The sequence below is a fragment of the Saccostrea echinata genome, unplaced genomic scaffold, assembly GCF_033153115.1.
Source record: "Saccostrea echinata isolate AGI-Se365-2 ecotype Australia unplaced genomic scaffold, CSIRO_AGI_Sech_v1 ptg000054l, whole genome shotgun sequence".
In the NCBI taxonomy this organism is placed as follows: domain Eukaryota; kingdom Metazoa; phylum Mollusca; class Bivalvia; order Ostreida; family Ostreidae; genus Saccostrea; species Saccostrea echinata.
This window is the reverse complement of record NW_026889803.1, coordinates 54110985-54127486: the sequence shown is the minus strand read 5'-3', so window position 1 is coordinate 54127486 and position 16502 is coordinate 54110985. Positions and strand designations below refer to the sequence as shown.

Sequence of the window (16502 nt, the reverse complement as noted above, 5' to 3'; positions counted from 1 at the left end):
AACCAGTCTGATAATGGGTGAGCATATCTTTAATGTTATGTAGTTTTCTTTTAAGGGTTACATACAAAAAAGTGGAATGTAAATATTTAGCATTGTAATTTATGACACAGTAAAATTCAAAAAAAATATCAAAATGTTTTTATGTACAATGTAGTTACAAGAAGACACTGGCACTGGAAGTTAATGTAATTTTTGAGTAAAAGGAAGGGTAGGATACTCTTTTTGAGGCAAATTCGGGGTTGGGGTATTGTGGATGTTTTTTAAACGACCTGACGCGATTAATCGTTTCTATATACTTTACTTTAAAATGTATATATATATATCTTGTCTCGTTCCGCTCCAAAGCATTTTACTTGAAGAAATAGACCTTTTTTACACCTCCAAGTGCCTAACAATTTTGCTAGACTGCTCCACTTCCGGTTACAATCATGAGTGAATTTAAAGCTAAATTCTGATTGGTCTTCATACATGTACATGTGAAAAATAATTCTTGAAATACAACAATGCGATTTGGAATTTTTTTTCAATTGAGCCATCTCCTACTGGATTTACGAGTCGGTGAATTTTCTTTGGACGATGTTTTACTTTTGATTTTAATTTTTATGCGCGATTCGTACGACAGAGACAGGAAATACCAGTCTAAAGTTTCTACAGTCCTCAAAAAGAGTGACCTACCCTTCCATTTATATACATGCACATACTCAATAATACTCTTGCAAGAGAATGGTCACCTGGTGAATATAATACATGTATTTTAATTATGCAATATTGTAATAAATTTTTTTTTATGAAAAATATTTTATCAAAATTACTGCAATTTTAGATCCGAATAGATCACAACAAACATCAATGTTAAACTCTGAGAGTTTTTCACTAGCATCAATGTTTAAAGTAAACGTAACGTTTTAATCAATCACATGTGTCAATCAAAGGACGCATTGTTCACGCGACAGAATTTAGCCATAGCATTGTTGACTTCCGGTATTCGAAATGCGTAGAGAATGGGGTTAATGGCGGATCCCAAGCAAGCGATATAAATAACTACATGGTGCCATGAGACGGAGGTCCGCTCTAAGTTGCCGAAGATCTCCATCATAAGCATGGATATAAGGGGTCCGACGCAAAGAAGATGGCTGCCGATGATAAATCCCATTGTCTGAATGGCCTTATTTTGTCGACTGTCATTTTTGAATTGCTGACTGGCCTCTGTACCATTCCTTGAGATATCTTGCTGTGACTTCATGGACGGCATAGACTTTGCTTTCGAAGAATTGTCAAGTGTTGATATTCTGCTCGATACAGCGCTTATATCCGAAGTGCGATTCCGGACTGGATTTAACCGTTTTCTTTTGTTTAAGATGAAACCAATAATAAGACCGTAAAAAACAGTTATACAGGAAATTACTGCAATATGAGTGCAGACCTGGTATCCGAAGGCCTCGTTATAATAGTCCCCAAAAACATTAGCTATCGAACACACCGACGAGTTCTCATCCCGCCACAGAACAAATGGGATGAACTCTATCAAAAAGGCAGCCACCCAGGTCCCGAATAGGAGAAAAAGGCATCGAGGGAATAGCTGTTTACGTGTTTGGGTTTTGTTGAAGTAGATAATCCACCATCTGTCTAAACAAATAACGCAGACGTGAAGCAGCGAAGCCATATACGCAATCATGAAAACTGCGCACCGTACGCTACAGTCAAAGTCTGACTGCTGACCTAGGAAATACGTGATTTGTGTCGGGAGGAGGGAAACTCCAACCATAAAATCACTGACGATCAGACTCATTATCTGGACGTTGAACGGGTTTTTATTTATCTTTTTAAACCCAAGTCTAAGAACCAGTGCCACCACGAATACATTGAGGAAGATGATTGATGTGGCGGTGAAAATGAAGAAGACGAGATCAAGAACGATAACGTTTTCTTTGGGTGATAAAGTGATGTTGTGGTATCCATAGTCATCTAGCTGGAACTCTGTCTGGTCGTGAACAGGCATATCCCTCAAGGCTTAAGACAGGAAACCGGGAATCTATTGAAGTTCCTGTCGTCTGCTCAGTAGCTCTCCAGATTTATAAGAAGCTGAATCATCAGACGCATCCAGAATAAAGTCAAAATGATGGAAGCTATAATAATCTTCACAAGAACTGGAGTTGACATCCTTAAATAAGATAAAACATTTAAATATAATATTTGTTACCAAAAGAAATTTAACGAATTTTATACAATTGTTTTAAATTTTCAACAATTTTGTAATCATTTTGAAATAAGATTTACAATAAAATTAAACCGCAAACATAACAAAAAATATACCAGCTTCTTAAATGGTTGAATGCATGTTGATCCCTGCTGCTTTTATTTCAGCTATTTCATGTATCAAAAAGCAAGAATTGTCTATTTTAGCATTTTCAAAAAAAATCACCGGCATGTCGACCGCCTACAGAATGTTATTTTATAAAAAGTACGTGATTTAGATTATATTTACCTTGCCTGTTTTGCTCCTTGATATGGAAAAATATTTTACCAAGTACCGTTTGAATTCTTTGGATGGCCATTGACGAATTGGCAATTATCGAAACGGAAAAGGTGCAAATCTGATAATCGTTGATAATGGCTCAAATGAGGTGCAAATTCTTCTGTATATCCAGAAGTGTGATCTATTAAGGTAAATGCCTAATGTAAAACTTACAAAAGCTCATCACATTTCGTATTGGTGAAATATTTCGGTTTTTTCTGGGTTTATTCTTTTATTGGATAATCTTGAATCCTGAATACTTTTTTTCAAAAATAGATTTCCAATTTCATAATTAAACGTACTTTATTTCCGATTGAGCGGTTGAGGGGGATTGGAAGTATTCTAAATTCCTCTTTTTTTTCTATTTTTTTTTTCTTTTTTTGATTGGAAACAAAACTTTCAATTTTCTTGTGAGAAATATTTGAGAAGCATACGTATATTTGAAACGATTTCTTACTTCTTCCTTTTCGAATTCTTTTGACGCGAAGGGGTTTTATTATTAGAATTAGCATACCCAATTTACCAATAAGTGGAACTAACCAATCAGAGAGGAATTGGTTTCTGTTACCTCATGTTCGCTAGACTAGTCAAGATCTTCTCTATGTCGGGGAGGAAAACACATCCATTTCTATTTTCAACCCGAGATAGGGCCTTCATTAAACAGTATTAGTAAAGACTTGTGATATAATAAATGAAGTAATAATATAATCTTCTTGTGTCCAAATACTTTTAAGGATTTGCTCTGCATACCAAATAAAAATGCTTAGGAAGAGGGGGTTGCAGTTCTTATGTTATTTTCCCTAAAGGTGTAGCAGATAATAAGAACAGTTTTAAGTAACGGAAAACGGTGCTCAATTTTTTTTCAGATACAGCACAATGTAGAACGATATTTGGAAACTGCATATCGACTTTTTATTTGTTACTTTATGAAGTGTAAATTAGTCACACAGCAAAATATGTCAGATTGTGTGGGTTTTTTTTTAAATAGGGCTTTCCCAGTGTTCTAAAAATTGACTCCTGGATAAAAAGTTGATGTACACATATAAAGAGGTAGGGATTTTTTTTTTTTCAAAACTGCCATTTTCGATTTGGTTTCAAAGAGGCATATCTTTAAAAAAAAAACAAACATAAAAATTGAGTAAGAATTATTATCCATCTGAAATACAAAAAGTCTACAAAAATCACACTTTCTCTGATTGTGTTGGAATTAGTCTAGTGGTTAAGCATGCAGGTGGGCTGCTGGAGTACTCTTCTACCTGATAATGGGTTCGAATCCTGGAATTGCTTTTTTGGATTTTTTTTTTTCATATATAATTAAAGTGCAATGAAATATCTCTTTTAAGAGAGAGAGGATAATGTCAATAAGAAGTTAGAAGTCGCTTTTAATGAGTAATATTTAAGATACACGTAGATTTAATTTGTTTTCCTCAATACTGTGATCTTAAACTAATAAGACATAATGATATTACTTAGTTGAGTGGCGATGTAATGGAAAAGAAAAGATTGTTTTAAACAATTTAATTTTTACATACTTTTTCGGTTCATTTTTGTTCTGTTAAGTAGTGGGTGAGATCTGGATTGAGACAATTGGAACGACTCGATTAATTGTCTTGGATGTAGCATCAATAGCGTGATTATGGGACAAGGTTCTATTTATTGAAAAATAATCACGCCTTTTTATAGTACATCTTTCAAAATGCTGTGCAAGAATCAATACTATATAATACATTATTTGTGGCTTCTTCCCTTCTTCCCCAAATATGAAAGTGAAGCAAACACCCGCGTGCGGGTATTAATGTCTTTTGACAGTATCTGGTTTATAATTTGTAAAGTTGTTTATGTACTGGTATCAGAAAGCAGTCAATATTCTTTACCTAGTTGCCTCAAAATTTCTACAAATTGAGTACGAGTTCCTCAATTGATCTTAAGATCATTCACATTATTTTTTTATTCTATTTTATTGGGTGACTTATTGTATACACTGTATATCGTTTTCTATATAGAGATTGCATAGTCATTGTAGAGCCATTTGAAAATTGTCAGAGAATTTCCAGAATTTATTAAGTCATCCTTATATAGACAAAGGGTTTTAATCGAATATGAAAAAAATCTATTCTAATTTTGTCAAACATCTAAAACGGTTAGGTATCAGGTGGAAATTGTGAAATTCATAGTCCCTGGATCAGAGTTCTGGCTTTAGGGAGGGATTCCGTTTGTTCTTTTTCTCTTGTTTATTTTCTATTATTATGTATATCATTATTTACAGTTCCATTTATCCTTTACAAGATTGTGTTATACTCAGGTGATCTTGAGCTTTTTGTTTTATTTTTTAGTTTAAGGTGTTTATTTTATAATACTCTGAATTAAAAAAAATGATTTCGTTCACTTTTGATTTCTCTTTTGGAACAGCTACATGTATGTCCATAGGTTTAATGTTAAAGAGGTACCAAAGTTCATAACATACATAACATAACATACATATATAAATTGGAACACTACTTCGTAGAGGTTTTGGAGAACAAAATTTAACTTTTAAACACCATTAAAATAATTTTCATTTTGAGAACTATTCATTTTTTTATGAAGCAAAAAACATGGACGAAAAAAAATGAACGTTTCGATTTTTCTCATTCGTAGAGCCTCGAAAATCTATTTTATTTTTCTTATGATTTATACAAATTTATAATCACTTTGCAGTTTGATACCATTCTGCACAGTGGTAAATTTAAAATTTTCTTCCTAATTTACTATAAGGGGTTCTGGTTTTAGGGAGGTATTCTATTTATTCTTTTTCTCTTGTTTATTTTGTATTATTATATCATTATTTCATTATTTGCCATTCCATTGATCCTTTAAAAGATTGTGTTATTCTCATGTGATCTTGGGCTTTTTGTTTTATTTTTTAGTCTTAAGGCGTTATTGTGGCCAAATGAATTGCATTATAATACTTTGAAATAAAAGAAAGGATTTCGTTCAATTTTGATTTCTCTTTTAGGACAGCTACGTCTATATAGGTTTAATGTTAAATAGGTATAGTACCAAGGTTCAAACATTAATTGGAACACTACTTGGTAGAGGTTTTGGAAAACAAAATTGGTGTTTAATACCATTAAAATAATTTTCATTTTGAAAACTATTCAAGTTTTATGAAGCAAAAAACAATGGCGAAAAAATGAACGTTTCGGTTTTTCTCATTCGTAGAGCCAGATATTTGTTATCTACTCTGTTTTTCTTATAATTGATACAACTTTATAATCACTTTGCAGTTTGATTCCATTCTGCACAGTGAAAAAATTTTCTTCCTAATTTACTATCCGAATGGCTAGAATTAAAATAGCTTCGAAAATTTTGTTTCCTATAAATTCTGCACATATTCAGAATATACATGTAGCTTTGGCAAATAATTATAAGAGACCATATTCAACAGAAAAACAAATACATGTACAACGGACTGCTTGAGAGAACTTCTTAAATAAGTTTGATGATTTGACGAAATTTACCATATAAAAAGTAATGCATGTTATTTGTGTGTGTGTGATGTATAGATGATTAAGAGCTATATTAAAAACGAGGTGTATCTGTAAAATAATCAACCCACTCAAAGATGTGACACAATGTTACAATGTCCACGTAAGAAAGTTGTAATACATGTAATACATGTCAAAGAACAACATTATAACACACTGGAATGCTGTTTTCCTATTTATAACGATAATCGCTGATGGTCTGATTAAAACGTCACATTTTCACTGCGAGGGGCAATTCTCTCAGACCAGCTTTTCACACCCTGAAGGCCAGGGGCCTTCTGTGTTAGGTATACACAGACGTAAAAGATCAGCGACCCGTGTCTATCAGATTAAAGATAATGTTTTTGTTTTATTGTCAGACTTAACGTTACTGTACTGGTCCAGTAATGGTCTGGACGTACCCAACCGCATCAAGTCACATTTTAGCCGAGGGAATGTTAGATGGGCATTGAACGTATTATTAAAATCACAAACGAACAGAATGAGGTTTTTTACCCTCTGTGGCTCACAAAATACAGGGATGATGTGAATTTTAGAATTCTTTAAGTGTGTCCCATTGTAAGTGTTTAGCCAATAAATTTCGGATACATAAAATGAGATGACAGCGGGTAATTAGGAATTAAGATGAATATTCTGTTTTTCGTAAGTCTTCTTTCCTTATCATGTGCATTTCCGTCCCAGTCCAGGAAACAAAAAATACAGGACTCTGTAACTCAAGGTTGGTGCTTACAAATGCTTATTCTAGTAGTTTGGTTTTATTTCATTTAATCAGCAATTTAAAACTGACCTTTTTCACACAGAGTAAATTAATTGTATAAATGTAAAAGTTATCTGAAAACAGAATATTGTTACCTATACTTAAGGTTCATTGATACTCTGATAAGAGGGATAACTTTTAATAGAATAAATGTCTATCATTTCTTTATAAATTTATCAAATTGAAATGTCATTTTTGTCCTATTTGCCCGTAAGCTATTATTGTTTGCATTTTACTTATAAAGTGCAGTTTCTTTTGGAAATCATAAGTGTTAAAGCAGCATTTTATATGATTATGAACCTTAAGGTTCATCGTTAAGGAAGCTCTAAACACTGCTCACTGAAGAGTTCTAATTCCATGGTAGCTTTTTGCAGTTAGAGTGATCTGCCCTTAGATGTAAGACAGAATAAAATGGAATCTACAGTGAAGGACACAAAGTGTACTAGATAAAAGTATTCTTTATAATATAGACCAGGATATAGAACTATAGCTAGTAATAGCTAGTAATTGAAAAAAAATTGCGTGTATTTCCCCAATGTAAGTAAACACCAGTAATTTCTGCTCACTAGGACTTCATTGTCTTTGAACATTTTTCCTGGAGAAATAGGGTAGGTATCCCATGTTGAAAATGAACTAGATAACCTCACTATGCACACCTTTTTACGACATATTTTTCTCCAAATCAAAAAAAAAAACCCAAATGTTTTTTATTAGTGTTTAGAGCTTCCTTAGAGATTCAGAGAATCCAATTCATGCTTAAATTGCACACTATTCCAGTATACTTTGACAGTGAGAGTTATCTTTCTGATCACAAGGTCAGTGAACCTTAAGTGAGTGACCAGTGATGGACAATCTCAACAAAAATGTTTAGATCCGTATTCTTTTCAAATGAGTTTAAAGTAAGGACTATTACAGATTCCCTTACGTATTCGATCAGCTAATCCAACAAACCCATCCTCCACTCTTTTAAATGGGCCAGGAATTTTATTTTCAATCAAAATTGTTTAAGGAATAGTTCCTATAATTTCTGTTTGATTATTTCTTTTAGAATTAGTGCCAATTCAGATATTACTCACACAAGACCATACTCGAAGAAAACGATCGACAAATACATTTCCGGATAAACTCCTCTTTAAATTCACCACCAGTGATGGCGATGTGCGGTTGGATCTGACCAGAAATGATTTGGTCAAAGTTCCTCCAGTTCTCTTGTGGACTGGCGGACGAGTGGTCAATGACACAACCTTTAACTTACAGGTAGCCTTTATGGTGCCATTTTCTTCTTCTTTTTTATTTATCTTTACAATAAGGTTCTCCCACTTGATTTGAAAGTCCGTTTTTTCTTTGTTTCGTGATGATTAGATTGACTAAAGATACGAAAAACCTAACAATTATTTAGGAGGATATAACTTCAGTAAGATAATATAAATACCATGGGTGGATTCATGATTTCAAGTAAAAAAGGAGCGCAAAGTTAAATAGTATCTTGACAAAATCCCCAAAATTCTTAATCTCCTCCAAATATATTGGTTTGTCTTCTGATGTATAATTTATTTAAAATTTGTTAAGAAATCTGTGGGTTTTATTAAACTCACTGTCATATATAAATATAAACAGAACTCGCTAGTCAATATATATATATATATATATATATATATATATATATATATTATGGGACAGGTGCTTTTTCTTGTATTTGGTTTGATTGTTTGTTTTCGGAAAGGGGCATATACCAAATAATTATATTGAATTGACAGCTGTAACAAACCAGTAGGGCGTGAACCGTACGCAATCGTGAAATCACGGACGTGTTGATTTTACATGTATGTAATTTGTCTAAGTAATGATAGAGATCTAACACGTGTATTTTTTGTAGATTATATCTCCGATTTTGTTATAAATTACCAATAAAAATTCATAAAATTAATTTGTTATCATGGCCCCCTAAATATCGTTGAGAAAGTCATTTGGATAAGAAGTGGTATGACATTGCAACATTTCGCTGCGACAAAGCTCAATGATTTAAATTAAAGGAAAAATAACAAATATAAAGCTTTTTGAAATAAAAAAATATTTTTTTTTTGCTGAATATGTTATCCGTATAGAAGCAGGTTGATGTAAAACATTGCTTTTTTCAGAGAGATTTTGCCTTGTATCAAGGCACTGAAATGGGAGCCAACGCGCTGGTGCGTTTTCCTGAAGACGACTATACAAGGTTTGAATTGGTAAGGTACAAATATTATACATGTAACTCAAGAGTTAATGGTCTTCAAGTGACCTTTAATACTATGTACACAGACTCGCTAGTGATATTATCATGTAAAATGTTTTTTTTAATATCAACATTCTCGTAATGATTTTACATATTTTAAAAAAATGACTTGGTATCATAAAGTCATAGCAAACAACAATTATGCATATCCATAGTTAACATATCAGAAGTATAAACACTAGCATTTGTAATCAATATAATTAAATATATAAACCAGTAATTTACAAAAATTGAGAACAATATACTTGGAAGTTGAAAATGTTAAATCTTTTCTCTTAATCTAGTTGGCTAATATATGTCTACCGATTTTGCAATACACTATGTTTCAGCATGCAAACTATATCATTGGGACTGATTTTTACTCCATTGAACCGGTGACGTCCAGAACGAGGCGGTCTGTAAAGATCGTGGAACCCCCGTTCTCCAAGACCACCCCTCATCCTGCAACTATCCGGATCCACAATGTACTAAGACTGGAAAAGGATTCCCTCGACTTCGGGAACGATATGTTTATTATTGGTAGGCAACCCTAGAAACACAAGGGTTAAAAAAGATACTTAGTTTTCGTTCAAAAATCAAAATAGTGAAGATCAGCTACCAGTATCTATAGTAATAGCTTTCGGGTTTTTTACTTCACATCAATCCTTCCTCCTAACACCGTAAAAGTTGCGTCACCATCGTAAAAAAGAGTAATGCTCAATTTAATGTACATTTCTTTCCATTCTATAGAGAACGAACCATCTCCGTCGGAGGGACTGAGGCCACAGAGGGTGATGGAAGGTTCCAGTACTACACCCCAGACACTAGGGCCATTTATCATAGATCCAGGCATGGTAAGTTGTTTATTTTCACCGCCGGATAGATATACACTGTACTTTGTGTGTGTTGTATTGGTTAACAAGTATTTTCCAATACTAGATTTAGGGTTAGGTTTAAGGTGATAGGGTTAGGGTTAAAGTGGTCAGTTTAGACTTAGCGCTAGGGTTAGGGCTAAGGCCTCAATAATGATCATTTTATTAAAAACAACCGGCACGATATAACATTACCCTATGTATGAATTTTTTTTTACAGGGTATCAATACAAGGAAAAGAAGAGAAAGCAATGGTATAACAATGAAGAATAATGTTCTAGGAATTTAGGAATTTGAAAAATGATCCTCGATTTTTTCCCCCTGTAATTTTTTTTTTTTTTTGGCGAATGGGATATTTGACGACCCATATATTATTTCCATGTATGTCAACTCAGGCCCGTAGGAAGCAATTTCACTTTGAGGGGGCACAACCATACATTTTAGTTGTGGGGGGGGGGCACTATCTAGTACACAAATTCTTTGACAAGCAAAAAAAGGTAATCAGAGGTTATTATTGAGGGGGCACAAGCATATTTTAGCTATGTTTTCTATAGTATTCTATATATCGGCAAAATTATTGACTCCCCGTGCCCCCCCCCCCCCCCGGTTCCTACGGCCATGCAACTAAATGCTGGACAAAGCTCAGAAAACGTCAGATTTTTGTATTAATTGTAAATGTGTCCTTCATAACCAGAAATAATGTTCTTGGAAATCTTGCACAGATTTCACAAAGAATCACAGTCAGAACAAAAGAAGTACTAACCAGTTGTATGTGGAATACTTAGTGTGTGTAGACTACGCCAACTTCATCATGTGAGTATTATCAAAGCTAACACTACTTTGGAAATCACATGGTACAGCTTATAAACGTCTTTAATTTAGTTACATTGTACAAGAATCGTACATTTCTGCAGATGGAAGTCCATGTCAAATGCAACCAATGAAGACCAAAGAAATGAAGAAGCCAAAAACGCAATAACCAAATACTATCTCTATCTTGTAAATGGGGTAAGTCAATAACCAAATATTACCTTAATCTTGTAAATGGGGCAAGTCAATAACCAAGTATTGCCTTCATCTTGTAAATGGGGTAAGTTAATTAACAAATATTACCTTTATCTTGTAAGTGGGGTATAAGTCAATAAACAAACATTGCCTTCATCACGTAAGTGGGGTGTCAAGAACCAAATATTGCCTTTATCTTGTAAGTCAGCTACTTTTTATTCCCTCTGTCTTGTTATTACAATAAGTTAAATGTCATTATGGTTTTATCATGGAACCTACATGTATGTGAGTAGAAAAAGATTCGTTACCTTAAAATGAGTAAACAATTAAGTCTCTAAATATAGTTACCAGCTACAGGGTAGATATGTTGTTTGATTACTGACTTAAGTTTGGTCAAAATAGAGGCCATTATATACAAATACATGTATGACCTCTATTTTGACCATAATTAAGTCAGAAATCAAACCCAAATCTATCTTTAAATTAAGGAACTTCAATGACTGTTCCTAATTACTTAGTATGCCACTCCATCATCCTATATTGACTGTTATTTTTTCAGATAGACACCCGATTTAAGACGGCTCAGACCCCTCAAGGCGACTTACGTGTAGCTATAGCTGGAATTGTACTGGCAATGGTAAGGGGGACCTTAAAATGATTGCATCGGCGTTATTTTTATGTAAAAGACAAAATACGGTAATCAAAATGTATTGGGCAATAATTGCGGGTTATCAGGATCTTTTACAAGGTAGACTTGTTGTCTTTAGGACCAGAAATCGTCCAACTGGACAGAGAACAATGTGATTAGTGGGAATAAGGTATATGATGGGAATACCTTGATGGATTTCGCCATTTGGTCGAATGCCCAAAAGTCTGTGTTACCCAGACACGACCATGCTGCCTTATACACGGGGTAAGATGCCTATAAATTTTCCAAGAGATAAAGAAACAGCATTTAAATGATGATGAATATCAATGTTTTCTTTTCTTTATGTATCCTCACAGATATAATCTGGCAGAAACGTCCACGGATGATAGAACTATAGGTAAGAATCTTCCTTTTCTTTTTGACAACGCAACCATTATACTATTATATACCAATGCTTACCAATCTCTGATGTTTCAGGTATTGCCTATCTGTCCAGAGTGTGCAATTCTTACGCAGCATCCGTTAATGAGGAAACATTCAACGCTATCGCAATTCACATTGGTGCTCATGAGCTTGGTCACAGGTGAGGAAATTCCATTTGTCCATATATTTACTTTTAATTTGATAAGTCGTTGTCTCCATTACATACTTCCTTATGCATTTGAAGTTGACCTTTCATGTAACATTTTTCTCTTTTTGTAGTATTGGTGCATCACATGACACAGGGGCGTGTCCTTCCAGTAATTTTAATTTGATGGCGGGTATTTTACCAAATCCCGCCAATCTTAGTCCTGACATGGCGCTGAACACGTACAAATTCTCGGCTTGCTCGAGAGCAGCAATTGGAACCTACGTTAGCGGTTTGCTTGAGTAAGCTGTATCCAGTATATAACAATTCTGTTTTCTGCAAATACATGTAATTACAACAGAAATTCCACAACAACGCTGGTTTAATTAAAAAAATACAAAGCCTTCATCTATTTTACGCATTACAATTTTGTCAAATTGTAATGTTGCTATCGGATGATGGAAAGTATGTTTCAGTTTTCTTTTTCCTTTAGAAATTGTTTGAGTAACATACCACCGTATTTGGATGTGGTCACCCGAGAGAGCCAAGCCTTTACAGCAGACGAACAATGTGCAATGACATATGCGCCATCTGTTGGTTCCACAGTCTGTCGGGTAGTGCTTCATAAACTTGATACTTTAAAACTCAGTTTGTTTCTATCTTGCATAAATAGTTTTTGGGCCTGTACACACACTATAATATACAAAGTTAATCCGGAAAAAAATCAGATAAATTGAATGAACTTGCATCCAAGTGTGAAAGATAATTTAAAACCAAATTATTGGTTAAGAAATTCAAGAATTGGACGTGGGCTCATGTTTTCACAATAGTCTCATTTATGGAACCGTTATAGTTTAATTAAAACAAGAATTATGTGTTCCGTGAATTATATGTGGGATATGTTAATCTAAGTAAATAGGACGTAAAGAAAGTGTCTTTGTTCGAAGCTGAGTTACAACTGATGTGGTCTTGATTTCAAGCATCTAGAAATTATATTCCATATTATCAAAATTTAATTTTATTCAGGAGACGTATACTGGAACTATACTCAAGTGGTCAGAGATTTGTCACAAACTTCGGTGTCGTATTCCCGGAAGTACTTCATGTTCCGCCCATTTTACGTTTGATGGAACCCCGTGTGGTAACTACAAGGTAAATGGACTACTGATGTATTTCACCCTAGTGTATGACTTGATGCAAACATAATTCTGTTTTTATTCTATAATTTAGTGGTGCCAACTAGGACAGTGTGTCAGTTCTACAAAAGCTCTGGATGTGCCAGGTAAGAACCACCACACAAGAATGTTGACCACCTCCCCTCCCACAACTGAATGAGAGAATTGTGGTTGCTAGTTTGCCTCTTTGTTGAAATGAAAGTAAATACATGACATGTATATTTGTTAAGTGTTTCCCCTGAAAAACATAGTGAACTTACCCCCCCCCCCCCCATCCACCCACACACACAAACTGTCACGTTTCCCTCCTTCCATTTCATACGTATTTCGACATTCCAGCAGGAAAAACACAAAATTTGCCAGTCTGCTTCCTACCTGCCTATTCTGTTCGGAAGCCTCTGTGTTGTTTAACTGGTCTTTCTTGTCTTTTTATTATCACGCAATATATCAATCCACAGATAACTGCCCACTTGGTGATGATCCTAGCTATAACTGTGATGCCTCTCTGTGTAGTCAGTACTCGCAAAATGTCCGAGAGGGAAGCTGCTGTCACACTTGTTTAATAGGAACTACAACAACTAATATGCCGACGACGACAACAACACCGATCACAACAACGCTGACTAAAGCTACAACGACGACACCTACAACCACAACGATTACAACAACAACGTCGATTACAACAACGACAACAAAACCGACAACAACAACAACTCTGACTAAAACAACAACACCAACCACCACAACGCCAACAATAACATCACCAAAAACAACAACAACAGCAACTACAAACACAGTGACACCAAAAATGACACTGATTTCAACAACAACACAGACAACAACAACGCCGACCACAACAACACCTATAAGAACAACTTCGTCGACGACAACACCAACAACAACGCCCACCACAACCCCAACTACAACAACACCTACAACAACATCGATATCGACGACAACATCAGCTACTTCAGCATCTACAACAACAACGTCGATATCGACGACAACATCAACTACAACGATAAAACCAACCACAACACCTGCCACAACTACGTCAACTACAACAACACCAAGTACGACGCCCACTACAACAATTATGCCAACTACAACACCTATAATCACAACAACGACAACACCGATAACAATGACAAAACCAACCACAACAACACCTGCAAACACATCAATGCCAACCATGACACCATTAACCACAACTCTACCAACTCTGACTACTACAATGGTAACACCAACAACAGTGCAAACTACTACACCATCATCAACAACAACAATGACCACAAAGCCAACTACAACAATGACAGCAACACCGACTACATCTCCAAAAACTACAATGACAACAAATGAATCACCAACACAGACAACAATGCCAACCACAACAACACCAATGACAACTATGCTGACTTCAACAACACTGGCACCTACAACATCGACTACAACAACTAAACCTACAACAACACTGCAGACAACAACTCCAACCATAACAAGAACTACTACAATACTGACCACAACATCACCACTCACAACACCGAAGACAACAACAACACTGACCATGACAAAAAAACCTACAACATCAATTTCATCAACTCAGACCACATCAACACCCACAACTACACCATCCAAAGCACCAACCACAATATTGCAGACCACAACAACAATGAAAACTTCTACAACATCACCAACACCAATAACACAAACCACTGAAAAAACTCCAACTACATCAACACCGACGACAACAACAACACCTACCAGTACAACCACAAAAACCACAATGACATCAACTGCAATACCTACCAACACAGTATTAACTACAGCAGCTACTACAACAACATCAACAACTACCACAACAACACCGACAACAACAACTACCACAATACCAACTACCACAACAATAACTACCACAACAACACCAACCACAACAACATCAGCAACAACATCAACACCTCCCACAACAACATCAGCACCTACCACAAAGATCACAACAAAACCAACCACTACAACAACACCAATCACGATGACTTCACCTATAACAAAGACGCCAAAAACAACTTTTTCAGCAACTTCAACAGATCAACGAACAATGATCAGTCCCACAACTTTTATACCAACATTACAAACAACAAAACAGACAACTATTGAAACAACAACAGACAGTAGTGATGATGTGATAATCAATTTTATGCAGCAAGCAAACTTCTATCATTTAACAAAAATAGCTTTATTTCAAGCTCTTGTAGCCAACATTGTGTAATTTATAAACTTACTTCCATCATCAGTCTACACACATTTAGACACAGCCAACTTTTTATCTTAATTTAAATACAATTTGGAGAAATTTATAGTTTTGTATGATAATTCTTTCAGTCTTTAATCACTTTGAACTAAAATTGCCCATAAATGTACTAGTATATACTTGTATTTATAATTTTTCTTAATATCAATTTCTACGTCTTTAAAATAAAATGAATTTATGTTTGGTATAAATGCTCAATAATAATGCTGAATAAAGAAACTCTATGAAACTTATCATTCATATTCATACAAGTCATTTAGTATCTGGGGTAGATCGTCTTTAATTGAAAAAAGGATTTGGACCATTCATGTTAATTGCATTTGTTAATACAATTGCATATTCTCCATATTTTCTCTCAAAATAGAATTTGAAATGATAAAATGATATCATTAATTCCAGTTAAGTGTGCCGTTTTGCATCACATCACGATCATTTTCATGACGAGCCAGCATAAACAATTCACGCACCCGCTGTGTGATTGGTCAAATCATTTTATCAACATTGACACGGAAATAGTCTGTTACACGAGCAACCAATCAGGAATAAAAAGAAACTTCCAGTCATAAAGCTTATGGTTAGGAGGTGTGTACTATTTACCTTGAGCGCAGCTGTCATCATAGATTGTGACGTAATGCAAAACGGAATTAGTAATAACCCTAACCCTGACATAATAGAACGATGCAAAAACACAACCTTTCATGACTTAATAAAACGTTAACATCAAACAAAAAGCATAAATTGAATTAGAATGGGTCATTTTTATGCCCCCGTATCGAAGATTCTGGGTATATAGTTTTTGCTCTGTCTCTCCGTCTGTCTATCTGTTTGTCTGCAAAAACTTTAACATTGCCCATAACTTTTGATTGATTGGAGCTATG

At 34.7% G+C, this 16502-nt stretch overlaps 2 protein-coding genes across 2 annotated transcripts; one reads left to right on the top strand and one right to left on the bottom strand.

The window, feature by feature from the left end:
* Positions 1-922: 922 nt before the first annotated feature.
* On the bottom strand, positions 923-2086 carry LOC133171491 (5-hydroxytryptamine receptor 1B-like). The gene has a single exon (XM_061306251.1). It carries the CDS (start codon positions 1997-1999, stop codon positions 923-925), a length of 1077 nt encoding a protein of 358 aa, XP_061162235.1. The 5' UTR covers positions 2000-2086.
* Positions 2087-6636: 4550 nt separating this feature from the next.
* LOC133205842 (mucin-2-like) lies at positions 6637-15620 on the top strand. The gene is made up of 18 exons (XM_061341727.1): positions 6637-6760; positions 7848-8056; positions 8938-9024; positions 9401-9590; positions 9801-9904; positions 10143-10176; positions 10428-10429; positions 10656-10735; positions 10837-10930; positions 11487-11564; positions 11695-11840; positions 11933-11973; positions 12054-12159; positions 12279-12446; positions 12638-12758; positions 13171-13296; positions 13375-13426; positions 13778-15620. Exons 1-18 carry the CDS (start codon positions 6667-6669, stop codon positions 15580-15582), a joined length of 3537 nt encoding a protein of 1178 aa, XP_061197711.1. The 5' UTR covers positions 6637-6666; the 3' UTR covers positions 15583-15620.
* The last annotated feature ends 882 nt before the right edge of the window (positions 15621-16502 follow it).